The sequence below is a fragment of the Saimiri boliviensis genome, chromosome 5, assembly GCF_048565385.1.
Source record: "Saimiri boliviensis isolate mSaiBol1 chromosome 5, mSaiBol1.pri, whole genome shotgun sequence".
NCBI lineage: Eukaryota > Metazoa > Chordata > Mammalia > Primates > Cebidae > Saimiri > Saimiri boliviensis.
The window spans coordinates 67,954,067-67,981,913 of NC_133453.1; the positions used below are offsets into that span (position 1 = coordinate 67,954,067).

The 27,847-nt window shown below is 38.9% G+C and overlaps 1 protein-coding gene across 4 annotated transcripts in view; it reads left to right on the forward strand.

Annotated features, from left to right (window-relative positions):
* The window catches only part of SLC25A12 (solute carrier family 25 member 12), a 231,767-nt gene that overhangs the window by 180,549 nt on the left and 23,371 nt on the right, over nt 1-27,847 (forward strand). For all 4 annotated transcript variants that reach the window (XM_074399466.1, XM_074399467.1, XM_003921874.4 and 1 more), the window contains 5 exons: nt 7,947-8,031; nt 19,425-19,506; nt 21,152-21,310; nt 24,712-24,764; nt 25,286-25,366. In XM_074399466.1, coding sequence (XP_074255567.1) covers nt 7,947-8,031; nt 19,425-19,506; nt 21,152-21,310; nt 24,712-24,764; nt 25,286-25,366 — 460 coding nt within the window. The remainder of the gene's footprint in view (nt 1-7,946; nt 8,032-19,424; nt 19,507-21,151; nt 21,311-24,711; nt 24,765-25,285; nt 25,367-27,847) is intronic.

Consider the following 27,847-nt stretch of genomic DNA (forward strand, 5'->3'; position numbering starts at 1 on the left):
TTTAGAGGTTTCCTGTTGGTTACACCCTGTGTAATTTAAGACTTGGCCCATGACCAATTGGAGGCTCATGACCAATTCATTGGCCTCAATCAGAAGCTGAAGTAAAGTTACATCCTATGCAAATGAAGACTTGACCCATGACCAGTTGGAGGCTGAACTGAAGTCTTGGCCTGCAACCAATCAGAGGCTGAAGTGAAGTTACACCCTATGCAAATAAAGACTTGGCTTATGACCAGTCGTAGGCTGAAGTGAAGGCTCCCTGTGTCCAGACCCTTCCTGTGTTTCTTTCTTCTCCTCTGTTACATCTGCTTGTCTTTCTTGGAATTTGTATTCTAAATATAAACTATTCAGATAAACTGTTCTTCTGCCTAATTTCCCCCTGAGAGGTATGATCCTCATAAATCTTTATGAGAGGCAGAGGGACCAATAGTCTTTCTTCTGTAACTACTTCATGCTGATTGGGGCACAGTCTCTACCTGCTGGGGACCATGGAACTCTAGCCCTGCTCAATCTAGTGGAGATAGGATGACTTCTTGATGGTCAGGGCTGGCATCATCATCTGGAACTGGCTGGAAGTCCTGCTGCATGATCATTTGAAGCTTAATTGTCTCTAGGTAAGAAGAAATAATCTGGTAGAAAGATTTAACAAACATAGTCCTAAGGGAAGGAGCCATGAAGCCCAGCTTAGTACCCTTAACCAGTAGCCCCATGACTTAGACAGCTGCTGTTATATTTTAGAAGTCTTGTCAGCTAATTTTTCAGTGGCATCCCTTACTAATCCTGACTAAAAACAGCATTCGTAGGAAAAGACATAAGCCATCTTTTTGAGCAGTTAGGTTATCCAGTCCCCTTCTATTTTGTAAAACGGCTGCTGCCAAGGAGTATATTTGATTTTATAAGATGACAATACTTTGGGCAGTGTCTTCCAGGCTGTCTGAAAGATTCTTGGACAAGTATTGGTAATAGGATAAGGAAGTTGTAAGCCCACTAACTCCCACTGCTACTCTTGTAGTTATTCCTAGCCCTATCAAAAGGGTATGAGTTGGATGGCTCATTTGTGCCTGGCAGTTGTAGTTAAAAGTATAATGAGAGATTGGTTATTGGGAGCTATGTTGATTTGGGGAGGCTAAATAAACAAGTATATAGGTTCCAGTCCAGTTGGCTGGTAAACATAAGTAGAACTCATTCCACACAGGAAAAAAGGATATTTGTTTTTTAAGACAAAAATTGTTCTCTATGGTGAACATATGGGTTAGCTTATTGTTTTCAGTTTCTTTTTGTTTTTTTTTGTTTTTTTTGTTTTTTTGAGATGGAGTCTCACTCTGTTGTGCAGGCTGGAGTGCAGTGGAGTAATCTCAGTTTACTGTAACCTCTGCCACCCAGGTTCAAGCGATTCTCCTGCCTCAGCCTCTCAAGTAACTGGGATTACAGGTGCCTGCCACCACACCTTGCTAATTTTTGTAGTTTTTAGTAGAGACAGGATTTCACCATGTTGGCCAGGCTGGTCTCAAACTCCTGACCTCAGGTGATCCACCCACCTTAGCCTCCCAAAGTGCTGGGATTACAGGTGTGAGCCACTGCGCCTGGGCTGTTTTCACTTTGCCAAGTGATTAAGGTCCCTGCTAAGGTGGCCCAGGTTAAAGGCTGGAAAGGACCTTGGGAAGTATCCTGAGTTGCCCTAGCAGTTCTGTTTTTCCACTGGAGGTAATTACACTTAGTGTCCACCAGCAGCCACCCAGAGTTATTTTTGTACTGAGGAACCAAAAGGCAACTAGATGTCTCAGGATTAGTACAGTTTTCCCAAGGGAAAATGTGAACACAGCTACTGGGCCTATCTTGGCAATACTTAGACTATGAATCCTTTAAAGTATCCTTAACTAGGAGTGGTTTCCATGAAACCATACAGGTTTTCCAAATGATGCAGTCTGGGTAACTGCATAGCTTACATGATCATGTGAGGGGTTAATCTCTAGGTTGTAGCTTTTAAGCCAATTAATTGCAGCTCCTTTATAGAAACATCGCACACGTAACACGTATAGACAGAAGATCTAGCAGTTTTAAGTTTTTCTTTCCTTTTATTTTTTTTAAAGACAGTCTCATTCTGTCACTGAGGCTGGAGGACAGTGGTGCGATCTTGGCTCACTGCAACCTTTGTCTCCTGGGTTCAAGCAATTCTTGTCCCTCAGCCTCCTGAGTAGCTGGGACTAGAGGTGTGTACCACCATCTAGTGGTACCTAATTTTTGTAGTTTTAGTAGAGACGGAGTTTCACCATATGGGCCAGGCTGGTCTCAAACTTTTGACTTCAGATAATCTGCCCACTCTGGACTCCCAAAGTGGTGGGATTACAGGCATGAGCCACTGGGCCTGGCCTCTTTCTCATTTTATGAACCTATCGCAACTTCTATAAACCATTTATGACTTGCTTGGACTTTCTGACTTATTCTATATTTTCCTCTTTCCTAAATAATCAGGTGTTCTACTTTAGGACAAGAATTTGCCATTCAAGATTTTTTCTCATATAAGATTTATTTTCTTCATAACCTTCCTTACCATAAATACAACTTCATATCTATAACTTTCCTTATATCTCTCTCCCCTATTAAAGTAATTTCTGATGCCCCCAAAAGTAAAAAAAGTCAGACAATGTGATGCAAAACTGAGCAGAGCCTTAGATTTTGAGAGGGACCTGTCTGCCTACAGTTCTTGGGGTTCCATGATGAAAACAGAGGTTTCTCCTAAAACGGGGTCTATGGCACCTTCTGTTTTTCCCAAGGAGTCCTGTTGTCAGAAATTATGTTAGGTCCTTTTGTGAGCATCAAGCATGGCAAGAAGATAGACTGGGGAAATAATCCAGTGAGCTGAGAAGAAAAATAAACCAAAACATAGTACTATCCCCATTGTAAAGATGGATAAACTAAGTCACAATGCAGTTTAAAAATTCATGTTCATGTAGAGCTTGGCTCTGCAACTCACTGCTTGGTCACTGATATACTTGTATGGTAGCTCATGGTGTACTTCTACAACAGTTTCCCTGCCCCCTTAAGAGCTTAGAACCTGGGTTTCATTTAGGCTCTACAGATATGTAATTTAAGAATTTTTCTCTGAATGTGTTGGATTCTAACCCTATATATCTCAAATTTTATTAATATTACTGAATCTAAAAGGGAGCCACGATGTCTTTAATCCTTAGAAATATTAACCAGCCAGGCACAGTTGCTCACGCCTGTAATCCCAGCACTTGGGGTGGCCAATGGGCAGGTCAAGAGTTCTAGACCAGCCTGGCCAACATGGTGAAACCCTGTCTCTACTAAAAATACAAAAATTTGCTGGGTGTGTTGGTGCATGCCTCTAATCCCAGCTACTCAGGAGTCTGAGGCAAGAGAATTGCTTGAACCTGAGAGGCAGAGGTTGCAGTGAGCTGAGATTGTGCCACTGCACTTCAGCCTAGGTGACAGAACGAGACTCCATCTTAAAAAAGCACACATACACACACACACACAAAACCTGTAACAAAGGAATACATGAGGTTAAACGGTATTGAAATTTCCATATGCTTTAAAACGTTGAGGGAGTATATTGAGAAGCACACCTAAGAAACTGCAGTCAGTCTACTCTGAACAAGAATTTAGAGAATATCTCTTCAAAGTAAGCTATTGCTGGATGTGGTGGCTCATACCTGTAATTCCAGCACTTTGGGAGACGGGGCAGGCAGATCACCTGAGGTCAGGAGTTCAAGACCAGCCTAGCCAACATGGTGAAACCCTATCTCTACTAATGATACAATTAGCCAGGTGTAGTGGTACCTGCTGTAATCCCAGCTACTCGGGATGCTGAGGCAGGAGAATCACTTGAGCCAAGATTACGCCATTGCACTCCAGCCTGGGCAACAAGAACAAAACTCCATCCCTAAAAAAATAAAAGCTGTCTAGTGGTTTTTATACATATTCTTACATATACTAACAGTGTTTTACATGCTTATAACCTTAGACATAATTGAAAAATATCAAAATTATAGGACTTATATATTTCCGTGGGCTTGAAAATAATATAGATTATTTATTTCTTTAGTCAGTAAAATGTATAAGCTTCTAAATGGAGTAATCACTAACAAGAGAGTTCATACTGAAGTTAGTAATAGTAGGAATAAAAGAGGGCTCAATACTGCCTTCAGGGGAGGAAGGGTTCAGATTGGTATCTTTTTAGGGGCTTCCTCCAGTCTACCATAAAACATGGCTGGATTTTCCTCCTTGCCTTGTGTAACCTCCCTTACTTTATCATAATTTACTGCCTTACTTATTCCCTTTTTCATTCTTCCAAGGAGAGCCTTAAGAAATTTGGCCTGGTTGTTCATTCCTATGGGGGTGTTATAGTCCCAGTTAGGTATTAGTGGGGACTATATCTGGGCCTGGGTAATTACCCTAAGGGTTTTGGGCAAATAAATCATCTGTTTCCTGGCTGGTGGCCTCTAAGATTAACTCCGTTTCCAAGGGGGAGTGCAACAAGTTGCTAGAATGAACTGAATGTCTCTCCATGAGAGATGAAAGACTATGGTCAAAGTTTGGAACCTATCTGCAAATTTTCTGGGTTTCTGTGAATAGCTTGCTAGCTTTCTTTACATTGTTGTATGTCATTTATGGAGAAGGGGACCTACACTTAGACTGGTCCCTCAGCTCCTACTTCCCTATGGAATTGCCAGTCTGTAGAGGTAGTGTTCCCCTTCCAGTGTGAGGGGGACTTAGGAGGGCCCTTGGTTTTTTCTCTTGGTGAGCCTCAGAAACACTTGGGAAGGGGTTGGTGGTGGTTGCCATTCCCTCTGAGAGACAGGTGGCCCTTGCCAAAAGGAGGTCATCCACAATATCTGGTTCTGCCTTAGAACCTTTTTGGAGGGGGCAAGTTCTAGCAATTTTGCAGATGGTTGGGTTTTGATATAGGGCCATGAAGGTCTGCACCTGTGGGATTTCTGACCATTTACACTGCCTTTTGCAAAATAGTTATAATTGCAGAATGGTGTTGTAATTAAGACTTACATTGACTTCCCATTGTTCCCAGCTGTCCAGCTAATTTTGGGGCCATACAGTAAAAAGTCAGATGTTTTCTCTTTAGATTGTCAGGGTCAAATTGATCCCAATGGTTGAGAATGCAGCCAAGTGGTGAATCAGGTAGAATGAATGGAGAATTGCCCATAGTGGTCTGGAAGAAATAAGAGAACTTTGCTTATTTGGTGACCCAAATTTTACCTGGGGCATCCCCCTGGAAAAACTGGGTCTTGGCTGGGGTCCTCAGGGGTATCCCCCTTTAGATCCCTGTCTTCTTCTGTCAGATGACTCTGACCTTAGATGGATGCTGGTACCGCTTTGGGAAGGTTCTCTCCACCGCTAATGACCTACTGTGAGCTTTCCTTTTGTCCCTGAATGAAGGTCTTGACTTCCAGCATCCTTATAATTTGATAAGGCCATGGTTTCCTGTTCCACTGGAGTGATAGCCGTGAACTTTAATAATAGGAACTCGTGGTTGGATGGATTTCTTTATTTTATTTTATTTTTTTTTGAGACAGTCTTCCTCTGTCATCCAGGCTGGAATGCAGTGGTGCGATTTCAGCTCACTGCAACCTCCGCCTTGCAGGTTTAAGCAATTCCCCGCCTCAGCCTCCCACGTAGCTGGGATTACAGGCATGCACCACCATGCCCAGCTAATTTTTTTTTTTTTTTTTTAGGTAGAGACAGGGTTTCAACCATGTTGGCCAGGCTGGTCTTGAACTCCTGACCTTGTGATCCACCTGTCTCAGGACTGGATTTCTTTTGTCATGTGGATTACAGGGAATCTCCGTGGGGAAAGGTGGATTTTGAGCATGAAAAATGAAATAGTAGGGTTGGCTATTCCACTCAGGCCCTGGCCAAGAGAGGGAATGTTTAAAAATCCACCACTTTGACAGTGGATTCCATGTGAGGCCAGGTCATTCTGTAGAAATAATATGATGATGACAAAAGACACAAGATATAGAATGTATTCTAAAGATTGTGGGCCCCGGCCGGGCGCGGTGGCTCACGCCTGTAATCCCAACACTTTGGGAGGCTGAGGCGGGTGGGTCACAAGGTCAAGAGATTGAGACCATCCTGGTCAACATGGTGAAACCCCGTCTCTACTAAAAATACAAAAAATTAGCTGGGCATGGTGGCGCATGCCTGTAATCCCAGCTACTCAGGAGGCTGAGGCAGGAGAATTGCCTGAACCCAGGAGGCGGAGGTTGCGGTGAGCCGAGATCGCGCCATTGCACTCCAGCCTGGGTAACAAGAGCGAAACTCCGTCTCAAAAAAAAAAAAGAAAAAAAGATTGTGGGCCCCAAAAGTCCTCAGCAAGTTGAATAGATGAAGTTGGGGGAGGGAAGTCAAAACACCTAAGAGACATTTTTTGCCATTACAAGCTAACTCTGTAGGAGAATTTGGCATAAGAAACGAGGGTTTAAGTTGACTGAAACATATGTGAGTTTGTTCTAGAAGAGCTGCCACTGCCAATTGCATCACATGTAGGGATTAGCGACTGTAACCAGGAAAAATAGAAAAGAGTCCTTCCCCATTCTGGGCAGGGCAGCTATCCCCATTCCCTCCTTGGCCTTCAGGTAACACCAGAGAATGGCCCTGACTAGTTGCCCTCAATTACCAAGGATCTACTAGGAAACAGCCTCTGAAAGATTGAAAAAAAAGAAAAGGACTCAGGTTCCTCACCCAAACCAGGTGGTCGTGTTTAGGTGCTTCCACATGGATACCTTTCAGCCTCCTTGGAGAGTGGCCCTGGCCAGAGACCTGCAGTTGCCTCTATGCTTAGATGCTGTCTGTGGAGGGTCTTGTGTTGGAAAAGGGAAAGAGGTGAAAGGGTTCCCCTGTGTGGAGTGGAGGGAGCCCTACATGGAGATAGCTCCAGTCTGTGCCCACAAATGAAGCTCAATAGAGAGGAAAGGAAAAAGGGAAAAAGCAAAGCAAGGAAAAATAAATCCTCAAATTCAGGTTTACCTCCCGGCTGACTTGGCAAAATATGTTACCAGTGGAGGGTCTTGCCTACAAAGTGTCTGGTTTCTTGGCATGTTGAACAAATAATTGGACAAAACATACAAACAAAGCAACAGAAGACAAAAGCATAGGTTATTGAAGCAGTAGTACACACCACAGATCCGGAGCAGGCTTGAGCAAGCAGCTCAAGAGTACCAGTTGCAAATCTTCTGGGGTTTAAGTACCATGAGAGGTTTCCTATTGGTTACACCCTAAATAAATGAAGACTTGACCCACAACCAGTTGGAGGCTGAAGTGAAGGTTTGGACCATGATCACTTGGAGGCTGAAGTGAAGGCTCAGCCTGCAAACAATCAGAGGCTGAAGTTACATCCTACACAAGTGAAGACTTGGCCCATTACCAGTCAGAGGCTGAAGTGAAGGCTCCCTGTCTCCAGACCCTATTCTGCCTCAAAATGGGTCAAAACTCAATGGGTTGGAAAGAACATACTTCTGGGGAAAAAAAAAAAAAAAGTCTCCCTCATACCCTTGTTCCTTTCCTTGGAGGCAACCAGTGTTTATCAGATTTATGTGAATCCTTCCCAGATATTTTGCACCTGTGCTTTAAATAGGTATCCTTAGGGGACACATTTAGTGGAAAGTCAGCCTCTATACTTTTGTTTCTGGCAATAATTATTTATTTGATTTTAATATCTATCACTGGAATGTTACTAAATTCATGCACTCCACATTATTTCTCTGGAGTCTTTAGTTTTTTGTTGATAAACACAGTTAAAAAGATTTTTTGTCACTAAAATGATCTATATAAATAGGGAAGTAATGATTTTAAAATGTAGTTCAGGGTTTTTTTGATTTGTTTGGTTTTTGTTTTTGGAGAAAAGATGATCTGGTGTGAGTAGTTTTGTCAGTGTCTAACAATTATTTCCTATATTTTTCCTGAAGGCGTTTGACTTTGGCAGATATCGAGAGAATAGCCCCATTGGCTGAAGGGGCCTTACCTTACAACCTGGCAGAACTTCAGAGACAGGTATGAGTAGTCTTATGATCACCTTCAAAAATGATCACCTTCAAAAATGCTGAACTGGTAGCCTAAATAGAAGCCGACAGCTTCTGAATGCCATAAAAATTCAAAACTATTTTCCAGAGAAAGACTTTATTTAGCTTAAAGATTACCTTTATAGAACTACCCCCACCTTTATAGAATATATATATGTATATTTGAGATGGTGTCTGGCTGTCACCCAGGCTGGAGTACAATAATGTGATCTCGCCTCACTAGAACCTCTGCCTTTGGGTTCAAGCGATTCTCCTGCCTCAGCCTCTTGAGTAACTGGGATTACAGTTGTGCACCACCATGCCCGGCTAATTTTTGCATTTTTAGTATAGAGACAGGTTTTTGCTATGTTGGCCAGGCTGGTCTCGAACTCCTGACCTCAGGTGATCCACCAGCCTTGGCCTCCCAAAGTGCTGGGATTACAGATGTGAGCCACTGTGCCTAGCCTATGGAATATTTTTATAACTAGATTTATGTTTGTGTTTTATTTTTGTTTTATTAAGATAAGAAGAATAACAGTTCATACATACATGGTTTGACCTCCTTCCCCTTAAAATTAACTTTCAGAAAGAAAACCTTGACTGTTATTACATTTTTGATAAATATTAGCTTTGGTTTTTATAAATGTTAAGAATGCTTAAAACAATAGCTTCTGAGTCCTGTAAAATTAATACAGTCCCATTTCTGATTTTACAAATACTATCTTGGTAAGACAAAAAAAAAAAAAAAAAAAAAAACCTCCATGAAATTACCTTGAAAAGTGGAATAGAACAGTTTTTAACAAAACTTGTTTTAAGCCAAAACCTCTACTTCTGTAGCACTTGAAGGAAGTTTCAGTGGTAGCAGAGGGTCACATTGCTTTTGTGTGTGAGTTAGGAGGGCCAGTCATTGTCCTGCTGGTACTTTCCTGCTCTAATAGACGTGGAACCTGTGTCCCTCATAATTCTCTAGTAGACTGTGATGCCATACTAGGCTAGATGACATGGGGAAGGCATATGGGGAGGGGAAAAAGAAGACAGGATACAGAGAGAGAGAGAGAGAGAGAGAGAGAGCGCGAGAGCGCGCAAGCACGAGCGAGCTTCTAAATATGCATGCTGTAGACATAGGCCATGTCTGCTCTTTCTTCATTGCTGGCATATTGGTGAGTAGCCAGGGTTGGGCTACTGTTATTGTTCACCTTCACCAGATGTGTTAGTGAAACATCAAGGTATGTAAGTATAGTTCACTTTGGGAAGATTTGGTAGGAAATCTTTCTTATACTTGAGCTCCATGGAATGATGATTCTACCTGTGAAACTAATTAGAATTTCCAGTTCTACTTTACATAATGAACAAGAACATTTTGTAGTCAGGTTGAAGTAAATTGAAAATGGAAAAGAAGCACTATTATATCTATGTTTTGTGTTAATACCTTAATTGTTTGCTTGGTGTGTAATGAAGCTTCCTATAGATTAAAACGTATTATAGCTCATTGCATTTTAGTTTCTTTTGTACCAGAAAAACTCTTTTATCTGCTGCCATCAAAGTTTATTTCTAGGCCGGGCACAGTGGCTCATACCTGTAATCCCAGCAATTTGGGAGGCTGAGGTGGGCAGATTGCTTGAGCCCAGAAGTCCCAGACCAGCCTGGGCAACATGGCAAGACCCTGTATCTACAAAAAAAATACAAAGTTAGCCAGGTGTGGTGGCGTGTGCCTGTAGTCCTAGCTACTTGGGAGGCTGAAGAGGGAGACTCACCCGGGTCCAGGAAGTTGAGGTTGCAGTGAGCTGTGATTGTGCTACTGCACTCCAGCCTGGGCAACAGAGTAAGATCCTGTCTTAAAAAAAAAAAAAAGGAAAAAAGTTTTCCATCAGAAGGTTTCAGATTCTTTAAAAATAGATGAATTTATTTCAATTCAGTGATTTTTTTAAAAAAATAAAATTTTATAAAATTATAGCATTTAGTACAAGGAAAGAATGTGAAAATTTTTTTATAAAATTAAAAAATGAGACATTTCTGAATTTAATCTTAACTTTTTGTAATATATACATTTGTGAAAATTTGCTCTTGACTTTTGAAAAATTACATTTCGAAAGAAGATATTTTGCAGTGTTACACGTGTCTGTTGATATATCTCTCCCTGGTAGTGTCCTTAATTTTTGAAATTGGGGAATATTTTATTTAGCTTATTAAAAACATTGTAAACTGAATTTAAAAATCTCAACTCATTTCCTCCTCTTCAGTTTTTCTACTGCTTACTTTTCTATTCACCCACCTCTCTTGCCCCTAGCAATTTTCCTAGAGGATGTATCTGAAGCGTGTTTTGCAATCTTTGGCACCCTGAGTCTGCGTTCTTCACATTTCTTCATCCTTAGGAAAGTGATGTAATTTTGTTACTGCTGTGAATTCTTTTTAAGACAGATTCAAGATGATTTGCCTGTCTTCAGTAGCAGTGCTGATGCTTTTATGCTGGGATGGGTGGCCTCAAGGATCTTGTCAGATATTTAGGAAATGGGCAGTGATAAAAAAAAACCACCATTTTCTTCTTCCCTGGATCTCTGACTGGTATCCAGAGTGATGGTGGTGGAGTGCTTTCTCTGCCTTTCCTTAACCAGTGAGATGGTACAGGGATCTAGAATTTCTAGAGAGCTGGTAGAGGTCTTAGGTATTTTTACATTGTCCCCAAAGGAAGAATCTCAGGACTTTTTTTTTTTTTTTTTTTTTTTTGAGACAGGGTCTCACTCTGTCACCCAGGCTGGAGCGTAGTGGCACAATCACTGTTCACTGCAGCTCTGACCTTCCTAGCTCAAGTGATCCTCCCACCTCAACCACCTGAATAGCTGGGGCTACAGGCATATACCACCATGTCCAGCTAATTTTATTTTTTTGAGACAGGGTCTCTCTCTGTTGCCAGGCTGAAGGGCAGTGGCATGATCTCAGCTCATTGCACCCTCCGCCTCCTGGGTTCAAGCAATTCTTCTGCCTCAGCCTCCCAAGTAGCTGGATTTACAGGCATACCACCTCGCCCAGCTAATTTTTGTATTTTTAGTAGAGATGGGGTTTCACCATGTTGCCAGGATGCTCTTGATCTCTTGACCTCCTGATCTGCCCACCTCAGCCTCCCAAAGTGCTGGAGTTACAGGCATGAGCCACCATATCTGGCCTTTTTTTTTTTTTTTTTTTTAAAGTAGAGACAGGGTTTTGCCATGTTTCCCAGGCTGGTCTCAAACTCCTAGGCTCATGTGAATCCAGCGGCCTTGGCCTCACAGAGTGCTGGGATTATAGTGTGCATGAGCCATTGCGCTTAGCTAAAATTTTAAATGTTTCCTCTCACATAACAGATAGTTTTTCTACAGAGAATTAGGTACAGTGAAATAAAAATTAAGGTCTTAAATGTATATTTTCCTGTACATTATTCTAGGAACAAAATATGAGAAAATAGAGCTCAACAGAAATAATTATTAGAATTTTGTAGAAACAGATTTATGAAGTTTATTAGATTAATGTCCATTAATGGCCATTGTGAAATCTGACCTTTACTGTACTTGAGATTTGATACAAGTTTATTTGGGCCTCAGTCTTCCCTTTAGTAAAGTGAGTATCTTCATGTATTTCTGAGAATCCTTCAAGCTCCTGCATTATGTAAAATGGTATGCATCAATGAATTTTATTATCAGAATTCTAAACTTATCCTCCTTTTTCCTTTGTAACATTTAAAATTTTGTAAGGAATACAGGCTGGACTCAAGTAGAATAATATGAAAATACACTTAAGTTCTTACAGCAACCAAAGTAATGGAATAAATTTTCTTCAGTTTTTAGCCTTGAAAAAATGTTCTTCAGTTAACATATTTCAGGTTTACGAGGCATTCTAAGGCAGCCATATAGACTGCAATCCTAGTGACTCAGTTTCTAACATTCTTTAGTTCACAGAATTACAGTAGTGCTAACTGTAACTATTCCCATGTTACTTCTAGAAGATCTCTTGATTTGATTCTCTTGTAATGTTTCCTGTATTGCCAAATTAGGTGTATATAATTACTTACATTTATTATGCAGAATGTTCCCCTATATGAGTCTATTAGAAACCCAAATATAAAATAGGAAGGATATATATTTTGTTATCTCAACTTTTGAAAGTTGTTATGAAAACACTTGTTCATGATGGAGAATCTGAGTCCAGAAATAGAAGTTATAAGGGAGACAGTAGTTAAGAGCTTGCCACTGATTATGTAACATCCTCTTATTCTGTTTTCTCATTATTAAATAGGGAAGGTATGCCAGGCACGGTAGCTTGTACCTGTAATCCCAGCACTTTGGGAGGCCAAGGCGGGCAGATTGTTTTGAGTCCAGGAGTTTGAGACCAGCCTGGGCAACATGATGAAATCCTGTCTCTACAAAAACATACAGAAAATTAGCCAGGCATGGTAGTATGCGCTGATAGTCTTAGCTATTCAGTAGGCAGAGGTGGGAGGATTGCTTGAGCCCAGGGGTTCGAGGCTGCAGTCAGCTGTGATTGTACTACTGCGCTCCAGCCTGAGTGACAGAGCAAGACCCTGTCTCAAGTAAATAAATAAGTAGGGATAGCAGCATTCATCTTTATAGGATTATTGCGAGAATTACACAAGTAATAATACACTTACATTAAGCCTTACACCTGCTAAGCATGCAATAAATATTTACTATTATTGTGCTTATTACTGTTGTTGACCATGAGAAGCCTATAGGAGCAAACTCCAAGATGGGCTCAAACATGTATGTGACACACTGCTTAATCTACCCTCATCTACTTCCATTAGGTGGAAGGGGATAGGAAGTGAGGAAAAAGTATTAATATGTCTTTGTATTTTTTTAAGTGCCTGAGATGTTTTATGTTTTAATTTTTTTATGCTGTTTGAAATTCCGCCAGGCCAATTTTTAAAATTTTTAATGATGGATATTCAACTAGAAAAAAAAATCACTACCCCACACCATACACAAAAGTCAGTTCCTGTTAAAATGTTCTAAATGTGAAAGATTAAAGAGGATAACATGAGAGATTCTATTTATGATCTGGAGATAAGCGAAGATTTTGTAAACAGTAAGATTAATAAGTTAAACATCATTAGATTTAAGAACTTTTATCAAAATATACCACTAAGAGTGAGAAAAGGCAAGTTACACAATAGGCAAAGATATTTGCAATACATTTAAATAATAGAGGATCTATATCCAGAATATATAGTATAATAAGCTTCTGCAAATTTATAAGCAAAAGGCAGGGAATGCAATCGAAAAATTGGCAAAATACCTGAACAGAAACCCGATAAAAGAGGATATCCAAATGGTAAGGAAAATAACAGAAAAGTTTAATAACATTAGTATAAGAAAACACACATTAAAACTACAGTGGGATGCTATTTTACACTGTCCAGATTGACCAAAATTATAATCTGACAATGGCAAGTGTTCAAGAGGTGAAGGAATGGAAATTGCTAGCATCACAACTTTGGAAACTATTTGTCAGTACCACTGCAGTTGAAGAAACACATACCCCATGACTGTTGGTTCCTCTCCTGGGTATAGTCCCTAACAAAAATGTTTACATATGTGTGTTAAGAGATATGTACAAGAATGTTTAGGCCAGGTGTGGTGGCTCATGCCTGTAATCCCAGCACTTTGGGAAGTGGAGGCGGGTGGATCACTAGCATCACTTGCAGTCAGGAGTTCGAGACCAGCCAGACTAACATGATGAAACCCCATCTCTACTAAAAATATAAAAATTTTAGCCAGGCATGGTGCGCACCTATAGTCCCAGCTACTTGGGAGATTGAGGCATGAGCAAAGATTGTTTATAGCAGCATTATTTGCAATTGCAAAAATACTGTGACAGTCTAAATACCAGCAGTCTTATGGATAAATATGTTGTGCTATTAAGATGACCTACAGTGAGAGAAATGGAAATTTTGATTTGAAGAACTTGAGGTAAAAGACGAAGTGGGTTGCAGAAAGAAGTGGATATCTATTTTTGAAGCATGTAACAGTTTGGACATTAAAACCAGGTTATAGACCAATTTTGGCCCTATGTGAAAATGGGTAAACAAACCTTCTCTTTTTCTTTATTGTATATTACATAATTACTTTTTCAACTGTGTAGGATAAATGATCTGTGATGGACCTGCTTGGGTATATATGTACTTTCTTTAAAAATGTTTTGTTTCTATGGAAAATTATATTAAAGCTATAGGCCACTCACTCAACCATGGCTTATAAGCTGGGTTGTAGTCTGTCAAGACACTATTAGAGTTATTAAGAATTATTATTTTAAGCTGGGCGCGGTGGCTCAAGCCTGTAATCCCAGCACTTTGGTAGGCCGAGGCTGGTGGATCACGAGGTCAAGAGGTCAAGACCATCCTGGTCAATGTGGTGAAACTCCGTCTCTACTAAAAATACAAAAAATTAGCTGGGCATGGTGGCACGTGCCTATAGTCCCAGCTACTCAGGAGGCTGAGGCAGGAGAATTGCCTGAACCCAGAAGGTGGAGGTTGCCGTGAGCCAAGATATCGCGAAGATATCGCGACATTGCACTCCAGCCTGGGTAACAAGAGCGAAACTCCGTCTCAAAAAAAAAAAAAAAAAAAAAGAATTATTATTTTAACTTTTAAGTTTGGGCATACATGTGAAGGTTTGTTACATAGGTAAATGTGTCATGGGAAGGTTGTTGTACAGATTATTTCATCACCCAGGGTTATTAAGCTCAGTACCAAGTAGTTATCTTTTCCGCTTCACTCCTTTCTCCCCGACTCCTCCCTCAAGTAGACCCCGGTGTCTGTTGTTTCCATATCTGTGTTCATAATAAGCTCTTATCACTTAGCCCCCACTTATAAGTGAGAACATATGGTATTTGGATTTCTGTTCCTGTGTTAGTTTGCTGAGGATAATGCCCTCCAGTTCCATCCATGTTCCTGCAAAAGACATGATCGCATTCTTTTTTATGGCTGCATGTTAGAATTATTTTTATCTTTATTTTGTGTATAGCATTCCTTAGACATAGAACTTTGTTTTCTTCGTGTAATTTGCATTTCTGTGGACCTTCTTTGAATTTTGGATTCATGAGCACACACTGGAAGACATTACAGTCCATTTAGGAATTCCTTTTTTGGAACATTTTACCTCTGTCACCTGTGATAGTTTAACCACAAATGGAAGTCTGTTCTCAAAAGGGAAATTAGGTTTATATATTAGCTATTATTTAGTAGTCATTTACCTCATTTAAATTATTAGATTTGAAGACTTACTATAATCTTTTTTTCTTCTTTTTTTTTCTTCATGACTTACTATAATCTTTAACAGAACTTAACTCCCCTTTTACTGAGAGAAAAGTATTGTTTAGCATTCAGGAATATATATATTCAATTAAATATATATATATGTATATATATAATTTTTTTCTTTCATCTCCTCCTATATTGTCATGGCTTTAGGTTTTAATCTTACTTTGTAAGGCCAGGAATATTGAATTCAAATCCCAGACTACTGAAGTCATAGATATGATTTGCAGACAGAAAAATTTTGTTTTGTTTTCCCTAGCCTTATTTTGCCATTCCAGTCATACATTTTTGTTTTTATAATATCTAGCCTTTTTTCCCTTTTCCAATGCTCAGTATAAAAACTTTAGCTACTTCTCCCTTTTATTTTGCCCATTAATCCTGTGACATTTAAAAGAGGCAGCTCTCTCTATTGAGTTAGCAGTATGGTTTGGGAAGGTTGTTTGACTTGTTAACTGACATAATCTTGCCTTATTTAATGCATGATCACTGCTCACTGCAACCTCAACCTCCCAGGCTCCAGTGATCTTTCCACTTCAGCCTCTCGAGTAGCTGGGACCACAGGCATGTACCACCATGCCTTGCTAATTTTTGTATTTTTTGTAGAGATAGGTTTTCACCATGTTGCCCAGGCTAGTCTTGAACTCTTGGGCTCAGATGATTTGTCTCCCTTAGCCTCCCAAAGTGCTGGGATTACTCTAGTGAGCCACCTCACTAGACCTAATTCTCACTTACAAAATGAGATACTTATAACAAAAAAATGAAGAGACAGTCTCTTTAAATGAGGTCTTGACTTATTTCCTGTCATACACATATGCTTAGGGAGTAGGTTAAAAATCATTTAAGATTCTCAATTCTTGTTTTGAAAAACACTTAATTAACCTTGTTAAATATCAAACTTTGTGATCATAATCATAACCTTAAGGGAAAGAGCGTCTTTTTCTTTGGCCCATTTGCTCACGGCAGGCAATCTTCTTAGTGCTGAGTGTTTTCCTTCAGCCTAAATGCTAAAAATTCAGTACACAGTTATTAATAGGGATGACAGTGATAGCGTTTCATTTATGAATATTCATGAAGTAAAATCCATAGCATTAATTACCTTAATTTACATACCTGAATACAAGCAAGCCATAAGTGATAATCTTAAAAAAATCTTGCTAACCATATATTGTATGTTTTCTTTTAAATGTTATTTAATAAGGGTGAAGGTGACATTTCTGTCAAAAGGCATTTGAATATTTATAGTTAGAAATGTTTTTAGCAAAGAATTAAAGCACAGTATAATCCTTCAGTTTTCATAGGATTTTGTAGGGCTTATAAACATTCTTTAAAGGAAGAAAGTATAAAGAAAAATATATGTGATTGAACACAGGGGAAACCTTTTATATGAATAAGGGAATTAGTGGTTATTTGATGTTTATTTAAGATCATAGCCTTTTTATTCTATGAGTTTTAATTCAGCATATTCTTTTGAAAGGACACGTGAATGAAAATAATTCATAATCTATGAGAATTAGGTTTATTTTTACCTAGTTTTGTGATTGAGAAACTCCAAGTGGGGGAAATAACGTTCTTGTATACTTTTTTTTTTTTCGAGGCAGAGTCTCACTCTGTCGCCCTGGCTGGAGTGCAGTGGTGTGATCTCATCTCACAGCAACCCCCACCTTCTGGTTCAAGAGATGGTCCCACCTCAGCCTCCCAAGTAGCTGGGATTATAGGTACCTGCCATTATACCTGACTAATTTTTGTATTTTTAGTAGAGAGAGGGTTTCACCATGTTGGCCAGGCTGGTCTTGAACTCCTGACCTCAAGGGTTCTGCCTACCTTGGCCTCCCAAAATGCTGAGATTACAGGCATGAGCCACTGCACCCACCCTATGTGTTTTTAAATAAGTTAAAAACTTATGCCAATAAGTTTTTAGTAGGTAGCATAATGGCTATATTGATTTTAAAATGTAAGCTAAAATGCCTGTCTTTATTTGGACTGCTATTACAAATTACCATAGATGGTTTAGATAACAAACATTATTTCCCATAGTTCTAGAGATTAGAAAGTACAAGATTAAGGAGTTGGCTGATTCAGTTACTGGTGAGAGCCCTCTTCCTTGTCTGTAGACAGCAGACTTCTTGTATCCTTGTTATATGAGGGAGAGAAAGAGAGTTCATCTTTCTTGTGTCTTATAATGGCACTAATCCTATCATGAAGACTCCATTTTTATGACCTAATTACCACTCAAAGGTGCCATCCCCACATACTATCACATTGACCAGTAGAGTTTCAACACATGAATTTTGGGGAGTCACAAGCATTGAATCTGTAGCAATGTCATAACTTGAATTCCTTCAAAATGTGTGAGATTAAGTATCATCATTGCCTTGAAGGGACAGATTGTGCTTATGTTTTCAACTGTTGTCTTTGAAACAAAGTATCAGAATTAACTGTTTATAATCATTTTGGAAACGAATTTAAGCATATTTAGTTAATTATACTGAAGCATATTCAATATAGCCCTCTGTCTGCTTGAGTTCCATGTCCTTGGATTCAGCTGTGGATGGAAAATATTTGGGGGAAAAACAAACAATAAAAAAATACAAAATTTAAGAATACAGTATAACAACTATTTACATCTTACTTACCTTATATTAGGTATTACAAGTAACCTAAAGATGATTTTTTTTATTTTTTGAGACATAGTCTTGCTTCGTCGCCAGGTGCCAGGCTGGAGTGCAGTGGCATGATCTTGACTCACTGCAACCTCTGCCTCCTGGGTTCAAGCAGTTCTCCTGCCTCAGCCTCCCAAGTAGCTGGGACTACAGGCATGCGCCACCACGCCCAGCTAATTTTTGTATTTTTAGTAGAGATGGAATTTCACCATGTTGGCCAGGATGGTCTCAATCTCTTGACCTCGTGATCCACCCGCCTCGGCCTCCCAAGGTGCTGGGATTACAGGCATGAGCCACCGCACCCGGCCAACCTAGAGGTGATTTAAAGTATACAAGAGAATATGCATAGGATATATGCAAATATTACACCATTTTATATCAGGGACGTGAGTGTCCATGGATTTTGGTATTTAATAGTAATATCAGGAATATTTTTGTGCCAGGTGGGGTGGCTCATTCCTGTAATCCCAGCACTTTGGGAGGCCAAAGTGGGAGGATCGCTTGAACTCAAGAGTTTGAGACCAGGCTGGACAACATAGGGAGACCCCGGTATCTCTACAAAAAATTTAAAAATTAGCTGGGTATGGTAGCATGCACCTGTAGTCCTAGCTACTTGAAGGCTGAGGTGGTAGGATCGCTTGAGCCTGGGAATTTGAAGCTGCAGTGAGCCATGTTTGTGCTACTGCACTCCAACCTGGGCATCATAGTGAAACCTTGTCTCCAAAAAATGAAAAAAAAAGAATACTTTTGCACTAATTAATGAGTGAAATATACAATTATGTAAAATATTTATCTCGTTTATAATTTCTATTTTTGTATATACTTTAAAATACATCTTGTATGTAATTTTATAATGTATATTATTTAGATTTATGTATATATAATTAAGACATTGGCAAGTATGTGAACTTTCTCCTTTCTAGTTATTATACGTTTTATGTTAGAACTATGACAGTAGTCATTAGAGATAGTAGATTATGATGAATATTCTCTGATTTGGGAATCAAATTAATTTTTATATACTTTAAAAAGCTTTTTAAATTTTGTTAGTTAAAAAAGGAAAAAAATTTCATAACTGAAATGCTTGTTTACCTGAAAGATTCACTTCTGTAAACTAATAGTGTATTCCCCAATAGTAGCAGATAAATGAAGCTTTAATAGGCTTGTAAAAATTGGGGTAAGGCGAAGCTACTGTATATTTGACCAAATATAGTTTTTAAATACTGATGCTAGAATTATCTGTTTTTAAATACATTGCTTCCATTTTTGGCTGCATGAATATCCTATTTTCTAATTCTAGTAAAGGTATTAACTGCATTAACAATATCACTTTTAGGTTTTGTTTTTCCTTGTCTTTCCTTTTTCACTTGCTGTGTGCTCTTGCAAGATTTCTTTTACCTGTTTTCTTCTTCTCTGCAGCATTCTCCTGGGTTAGGCAGGCCTATCTGGCTCCAGATTGCTGAGTCTGCTTACAGATTCACTCTGGGCTCAGTTGCTGGAGGTGAGTAACATGTCTATGTCCTGTTTCAGGCTTGTGTTAATGTAATATTATCTCACTAGACTGAGGCAGATCAGCAAAGGTGCAGTTCATTGTTCCCATGGGTCACAACTTCGGGGCTTTCTGAAGTGTTCTTTATTTTTACCTGTGATCAGAGGAGTTGTCATAGCAATGGCTGTCTATGGACCATCTGGCTCCAGTCTGTCTTCAGGACAAAACCTCTGTAATGATGTAAAAGTCTGGGATGCAGTGCTGTACTCACCTTAATTGTACTGGCTAAGGCCAGTATGAAAAATTGGAAAATGAGACTGTGTTTATGGTGCAGGTTAAGAAGTTGAGATTTGCTATTTAGTAAACTAATGCAGGAACAGAAAACCAAATACTGCATCTTCTCACTTATAAGTGGGAGCTAAATAGGAACTTATGAACACAAAGAAGGAAACAACAGACACTGGGGTCTACTTGAATGGGGAGGGTGGCAGGAGGGAGAGAGCAGAAAAAATAACTATTGGGTACTGGGACTAATTCCTGGGTGATGAAATATGTACAACAAACTCCCATGACATGTGTGTACTTAGGTAACAAACCTTCATATGTACCCCACCTAAAATAAAAGTTAAAAAAAGAAAGAAAGAAATTGAGATTTGGGATATGAATCCCAGAACCTCATGAAATAAAACAGCCTCTCCAAGTGATTCACTTTTGCTTTTCTGCTTATATGTTTTCCTTTCCCTTTTCACTGGTTTAACAATATCTGGACTTGATATTTATTTGCAAAAATGAACCTTCCTTCCCTCCCTGTTCACAGCCAAAATTTGAGAAACTATTTGGCTTAAATATTCTACATAGAAAATGTGTAGAATCTGAAGTTGCTTTGTTGAGAAGAAACTAGCAGGTGTAATTAAAATGCCTATGATTTTTTGAGATAAGCCTGAACTCCAGAGACTCTTCGTTTTTCTTTTCACTCTCAGTTTTAGAAGTTGCAAACCAGGTTTTAGCTTTCAACAGTCAAAATGTGTAATACTCTCATTCATGTAAATACATTTTTCAGTCTCTGAGAAATTCTGAAGCATAGCCATATTTTCTTTTGAACAAATTCTATACGTAGGGATAGGATAATGTTGAAGTGATTCTCCAATGTTATGGTTGTAACTGATTAGTTTACCAAGATGCTTTATTAAACTAAATTTTAAAATTATAGCCACTTAGTGTACAGATACAGTCATTTTAAGAAGTAACTGGCATAATATTTAGGCATTTAATGGAAAATGTAAATAAATGTTATACATAATAGTTGAATATTATTAAAGAAAACTGAGTGTTGATTATCTAATTTGGGAAGTGACTCAGTAATCCACTCTGTAATTTATGAACCTAAGATATCAAAGAGCATTCTTGACAGTTGTTTTCTGAAGCAGCTGTATTTATGGATTTCAGTGGTTACTAGCCAGCTATCCCTAAACTCTGTGTGAGGGAAAGAAAAATAATAATATAAAGTCTCTTTTGTGAGAATGTGTATTGTAAATCTCTTTTGTGAGAATACATATTGTGTTTTATTTTCTCATCCTTTAAGATGAGATTTGTCATTCTTAGGGACTCTCCATTTAATTATGTTCTTTTTTAAGCTTAAAAATTGTTCTTTTTGTAGCTGTGGGAGCCACTGCAGTGTATCCTATAGATCTGGTGAAGACCCGAATGCAAAACCAGCGTGGCACTGGCTCTGTTGTTGGGGAGCTGATGTACAAAAACAGCTTTGACTGTTTTAAGAAAGTCTTGCGTTATGAGGGCTTCTTTGGACTCTACCGGGGTGAGTAAGCAAATCCCAGCTGCTGAAGTTAGTGATTTGAATTCACCAGCAGCAGATTTTAACTCACTAATTATGGAAACCAATATGTAGTATGCCTAGCCAGACTAGGGCTGTTCCTCTCTTTTTATTTTCTCTTTGCTCATTTCCCTTTTTACATTATTTCTGGTGATTAGCAGTATTAATCTGCAAACAAGGTCGTCTTCTTTTTTTTTTTTTTTCCTTTTGAGAGGAAGTTTCGCTCTTGTTGCCCAGGCTGGAGTACAATGGTGTGATCTCGGCTTACCAAACCTCGGCCTCCCGGGTTCAAGCGATTCTCCTGTCTCAGCCTCCTGAGTAGCTGGGATTACAGGCATGCGCCACCATGCCCAGCTAATTTTTTATTTTTAGTAGAGATGGAATTTCTCCACGTTGGTCAGGTTGGTCTCAAACTTCTGACCTCGGGTGATCCCCCTGCCTTGGCCTCCCAAAGTGCTGAGATTACAGGTGTGAGTCACTGCACCCAGCCCAAGGTCTTCATTTCTTTTTCTTGGTATTTATATTTCTTGGTATCCAAATTCTGTGTTTGTCCCAACATGGGTATATGTCACCATGCTCCTACAAACCAAGACACGTGTCTGCAGGTGGAATACAAGGATGATAGCTAAGAAATATAGAGCTGCTTTTCTCAAAGAATTAAAGAAGAGAAATACATCTCTTTTCTGTGGAAAAGAAGCCAGGCTACCACTCAAAGATGAGTTTACCCTCTATATACTTGTTTCAACTAAAATAAATATCAAATGTTTTTGTCTCTTTCAGGGATCATTTATAAATTTTTTCAAATGAGCCGTCTGAAGGTTTTTTTTTTTTTAATTGGAAAACTCTTTGGTTCCAAGTCTAAATCTCGCTCGTTTTCCCCGTTTAGCTCAGAGGTACCCAGTCAAAACAGAGATTTTTTTCTGCAGGGAACGTTAGCAGCCACTCTAGACTGAGCATGGTGCAGTTGGCATCAGAGGCAACAGCCCCATGGAGAATTCTCCCCAGCCCCGTTGGCTTTGTAGGAACTTGTCTCTTTTGAGAGAGAATGACTTTCATGTATATGTTTTCACATTAGAATTCAGGGTTTCCTTTGGGAGGGAGATTAATTTTTTAATCTCTTTGGGCGCCACTTGGGATTCTTTGAAAATACTCTCTACATGCTCAAGTCCAGGGCATTGGTGTAATTTACTGTACTTGTTTGTTTGCACATACAAGCTCATTAATCCCTAGCTTATTCTGAGCTCTATTGAACTATTTGGCTTAGAACTTCTTCCTAAGAAAGACTGGTTCTGAACAAAGCTTTAGGCTCATGGATGGGAGAAAAAAATACCTCTGGTTAGCATTATATACAGGTATTCAAGTAAAAAATATAATGTTGATACACTTATAATTGAAGGAGAGGGTCACAAGGATGTTCATTTTTAGCATTGTATATAGAATAAGAGGAGAGAATCATTCTGAAATCAAACCAGGCTCAAGTACCCTGCTCTTAAGAATGAATGTGATGATTTTTCCTCAAATATTCAAAATTGTAGCATCATCTCAGAATTCCACCTGTACAGCATTTACCCCGTGGAAAGGGGTATACATGATCCAGAATGCAGATCTGTCCACATGAATGCTTGTTCTAACTGATTAAGCCCTGCATATCCAGATTTTATTTAACGGGGAATCAAGGTTGAGTGGCATTAAGACTGTTTTTTTCCTTGATATCTTCAATATTTCTTTGTTGAATAATGACCTTTCTCCTCCTTGATATGCTTTTAAATTGCAAAGAAAATGTCCCCTATTGAAAGGAACCTAGAAATTTACTGCATAGTTTAGCCTTCTCAATGGATAGGTGCTTAAAGAAGATTTCATTTGAGAGAGATATCATGTTAATTAAATGGATGCAATATAGCAAGTGGGGGAGGGGATTGTTGGTTTTATTCAGGATGTAAGCTCATAAAAGCAGTTCTTTAAATGAGAGACTTTTGTATTAGGGAGAAGATTGTAGGAGTCCTGTATGTGAGCACTATGATTATTGAGATTGTCATATATTGCTTGGAACTGGTCCATTATTCTGTCAGATGATTGACAAAATTGTTGACAGATTAGCTACATTTCTTTGCAGGCAACAGTGATAAAATGACTCAAATCAGTACTTTATTAAATTCCATGAGCCTTATTGAGGCAAGTTGTAAAACAAACATGCATGCTGACATGGTTGTATGGGAGTTAGATTAAAAGTAATAGAGCCTGATAATCATGAGGGTTAGAAAGTTAAGACTGCCATCTGCTGATTTATTCTTTTAAATCAGTCTGCTACCCATGAAAGGTGTGTGTGGATTTGTGTGTGTCACCGATAATTCAGTCTGACTGACAGTAGCCTTATGTATGATTACTTTCTGGCTCTCAACTCATGGGAAATCACTCAGCAGTATCCTCAAAGCAGGCTTAAGATCCTCAGTCAGCAAGCAGGCAAACACACATATACCTCCCCTTCGGCTGGATGATTTAAAGGATATAAAATGTTTATTGTTAGCATCTTTAAAAAATGTATGCAAAAAAGTATGCTAACAATTTGGCTAAGCTGTGAGCTTCAGAAAACCAAGCCCAGCAGATGTTGTGTTGTTTATTTTTTTCTTTTCTAGTATACAGCCATCCTGGGAAATTTAACTTTCTAAGGATTATGATTTCCTTTGTTTTGAGGGGATTCTTTTAAAATATCTTAAGCTTGACATATATTAGTAAATAATAATACAACAGGCATATGTTCTTGCTTATAGGAGATACTCATTAAACAATACTTAAAACTGCATTTTTCTTTGCAGTTTTGGCTTCTTTTTAAATAAATGAATATTGAATGCTGTGTTTCTCTGAAGAGAAGATTATGGGAGTTAGTATTCTATAATAACCAAGCCACTGTATGCCAGTATGTCGGTAGCATAGTTTGTGGCAAAATCTGGGTGGCAAAATCTGGGTATACATAACAGCATGCTTTTCAGAGTTTTTGCAAGTATACAGTGTCTGTGTATGTTTATATGTTGTTGGTTGTAACAAGGGAGGGAATTTGGTTACATTGTTATTGGCAGTGTTCCCAGAATAGAGAAGACCCATGGCTCCATTTCTTCCTTACTTATTTTTTGGGAGGTGTTGGTTAACTAGGCTTTAAAGGAAGCATGCTTAAGAAGAGGATTTATAACCTCAAGAAAACGTGGCATTATACTGCATTTGTAAATAATTATTAAATATATACAGAGTTTTTAGGATAATCTTTTTCCCATTTTAGTGAAAACTCCAAAATGTTTGATGGGTAAATAATATGGGGAAAACACTTTGTTGTTAGGCTTGTGTATTCATGTCTGGTACATCTATATTGCTGATGATTCTGTCCCTTTACCTAGGTCTGATACCACAACTTATAGGGGTTGCTCCAGAAAAGGCCATTAAACTGACTGTAAGTTTGTTTTTAACTGAATTTGTGTCATTTGTTTAGATTACCATTAAGCCAGAAAGCTAAAATCAAGGCTGGGTGTGGTAGTGAATGCCTATAATCCTAGGATTTTTGGTGGTAGGGGGATCACCTGAGGCCTGGAGTTCCAGACCAGTATAAGCACAGTAAGAACTCAGCTCTACAAAAAATAAAAATAAAAAAATAGCCAAGTGTGATGCATGCCAGGAGGCTAATACCGGAGGATTGCTTGAGTTCAGGAATTTGAGGCTGTAGTGAGCTATGATCATACCACTGCATTCCAGCCTGAGCAACAGAATGAGATCCTATCTCAAAAACAAAACTAAAATCAGTGCTGCTGAGACTGGCACACTATCACGGAATTTGTAAAACTTTAATTTTACATGTAAGCATTTGATAATTTTTAATATTATAAGACAAGTATTTTGCTGACTTGAAAAAGCAACAGCGTGCCGGTAGAGAAATGGTTACGAATTTTGGTTAACTGATGTTGTCTTTCTAATTAGGTTAATGATTTTGTTCGGGACAAATTTACCAGAAGAGATGGCTCTGTTCCACTTCCAGCAGAAATCCTTGCCGGAGGCTGTGTAAGTATTAATCTTAGGCGCTTCTTGTGACAAATATATTCCTTTAACCTTTTTGCACAGATATGATAGATCTCTGAGTAGCATTTCCCTTGAACTCAAGGGATTCTAAGCAGGTTTTCTCAATGATCATATGGAATAATTTTTGAATTTTATTGTATAAGCTAACTGGTTTTGAGTATAGAAAAGAGGTAGTATTATAATCAGCTCTATCTCTTTGATGCTCCTAAAGCATTACCTTCCAGACTGCTTAAAGTCCTAATTCCTATTCCTTTTAAGAAATAGAGTACAGAAAATACAGTAGTGAGTAGAATTACACTCATATATATTAACTGGAACTTTAAAACAAGTGTGAGATGGCTGATTAATTGAGCCCTTGTATTTTAGGTATAAGACCAAGTAAGCCATTGTTTAATTATAATTTTTCTTCTTTAGAGGCCAGATGGTGTGGAAAACAATAGTGATGGAAACTACATTTCAGCTGTTGACAAAAATTCTGAACCCAGAGACTCAGATTATATTTTCTTAGAGCACAAAGCTTTCTGTCTTTAAAGTATACACATGGCATTGGATTTGGACCAATACTTAAATCTGTTTTCAGCTTGACTAATTTCATTGGTGGTATTTGTTTCATATTTGATACTATGCAGTTTAAGACTTGTTGAGTCATTTTGTTCTTAGAAACATTAATAACTTCTAGTTGAATTGGCTGACAGTCTTGGCTAAAGCTTCCTCAGTTGCTTGTGAAACCTGAGGTGATGAGGTCAGTGACCTTGGCAGCTTTTAATTCAGAGACACTGCCTTGGGGGTCAGAGAGAGAGAGGGGTTGCTCCGGGTTCTCCTTGATATGTGTCATTGTGGCACATACCTGAGTCCTCACCTTTCTGCAGAGTTCTTTGGAAGAGGTGGATTGCTGTGTGGGTGTGTGTGCCTGTATGCATGCCCCAGCACATTCTCAGGAAGGAAATCTCTTTGGCTACATTTCTTTTTTAATGAAGGGTAAACTGTGGACATCGAATACAGCTTTTGCTTAGGTGGATCACCAAAAATTAAGTTTCTCTTTTTCCTTTGCTCCAGTTAGATCCCGTAATTGGTTCTTGTCTAGAGAGAGAACCTTTGCCAATCATAAATATTCTTTTTCTTGGTGGTTTTAAGTTCCTATTAGGTTAAGAAGCTTTCTAACTCATTTTTATCACAGCACATGCATACCTTTGCCAGAAATCTTCTAAGTCATGCTCTTTCTGTTCCATGTAGCTAATTATTTGTTTCCATTTGCAGTATCCAGGTTTTTGGCCGTGAAGCTGACCTGTTCCCATGTCTGACATGTGACCTAAGTGGTTTAATCACATGTCAGACATGGGAACAGGTGGTTAAACCAAAATAAGATATTTAGTTCCTTTGTTCTTCCTAGCTACAGACCCTCTTTATAGGTTTGAACTTTAGGAATTTCTTTTGAAGTCTGGGGTGCCTTGAGGGTTGTGCTGACACTCTAAATCTTTCTTAATCATGACTCATTTCTGGAGGCTTTGATGGATTGTCTGGTGAGAAATTGACAACATGAAAAACAGTCAGGTTGGACTCTAGGCAGAGTGATAAGGTTGTCTGCAGTTTTTCACCTCAAACATTTTCTGCTTCCCACTTTGTTCTAAATCTCTTCTTTCAGGGAAGAAAAAAAGAGCAATTATTGAGTTTCTACTGACAAACTCAGTTATACTATGGTATAAGTGATTGTTAAAGTACAATTCACGGTTTCTTCCTAAAGTCTATAAATTTCAACAGAGAATAAAGTCTTAAAAAGGATGAGTCTCTCTCTCTAGAATATCAGGCTCTGTGGGACATAGGATATACCATTCCCTGAATGATACCCAGCAAACAGCCACCAGATTAACACTGTGAAGAGTGGCTGCCTATGAGCCTGACCCTCACCATTCTGAGTAGTGGTGGTGATACGATGTACAGTGTCCTTGTGGGGTTTTGGCTGAGCGCTGTCAGTGCCACTAGTTAGAAGAATGTTGCTATTCTTCCAAAAATTACCCAATTTTAAAGATGCACCTAATGCATTAACCTAATGCAGGTTAATTAGGAAGAAATGGCTCAAACTGAGTTCTAGGCCTTTTTCCCAGAGAAAGGATTAGCTAGGACCTAAGCCTCAAGTTCCCTGTAGATGAGAGGGAAACTTTATTGCCATGGAAATGACAATATTCCCCTTTAGGAGAAATGGTATCTGTTGACTAGATCATGAAGTGACTGGGAAGTGAAAATCTCTAGTCCTTGGGCATTATATATTTTGTTGTTATGGTATGTTTTGTTTTATGATCTGTTTTTAAAGGCATGTGATTTTTGGTTTTGTTTGTTTTTTGTTTGTTGTTCTTTTTTGAGACAGGATCTCATTTTTTTTTTTTTGCCCAGGCTGGAGTGGAGTGGCATGATCTCAGCTCACTGCAGCCTTGACCTTCTGGACTCAAGGGCTCCTCCCCTCTTTCA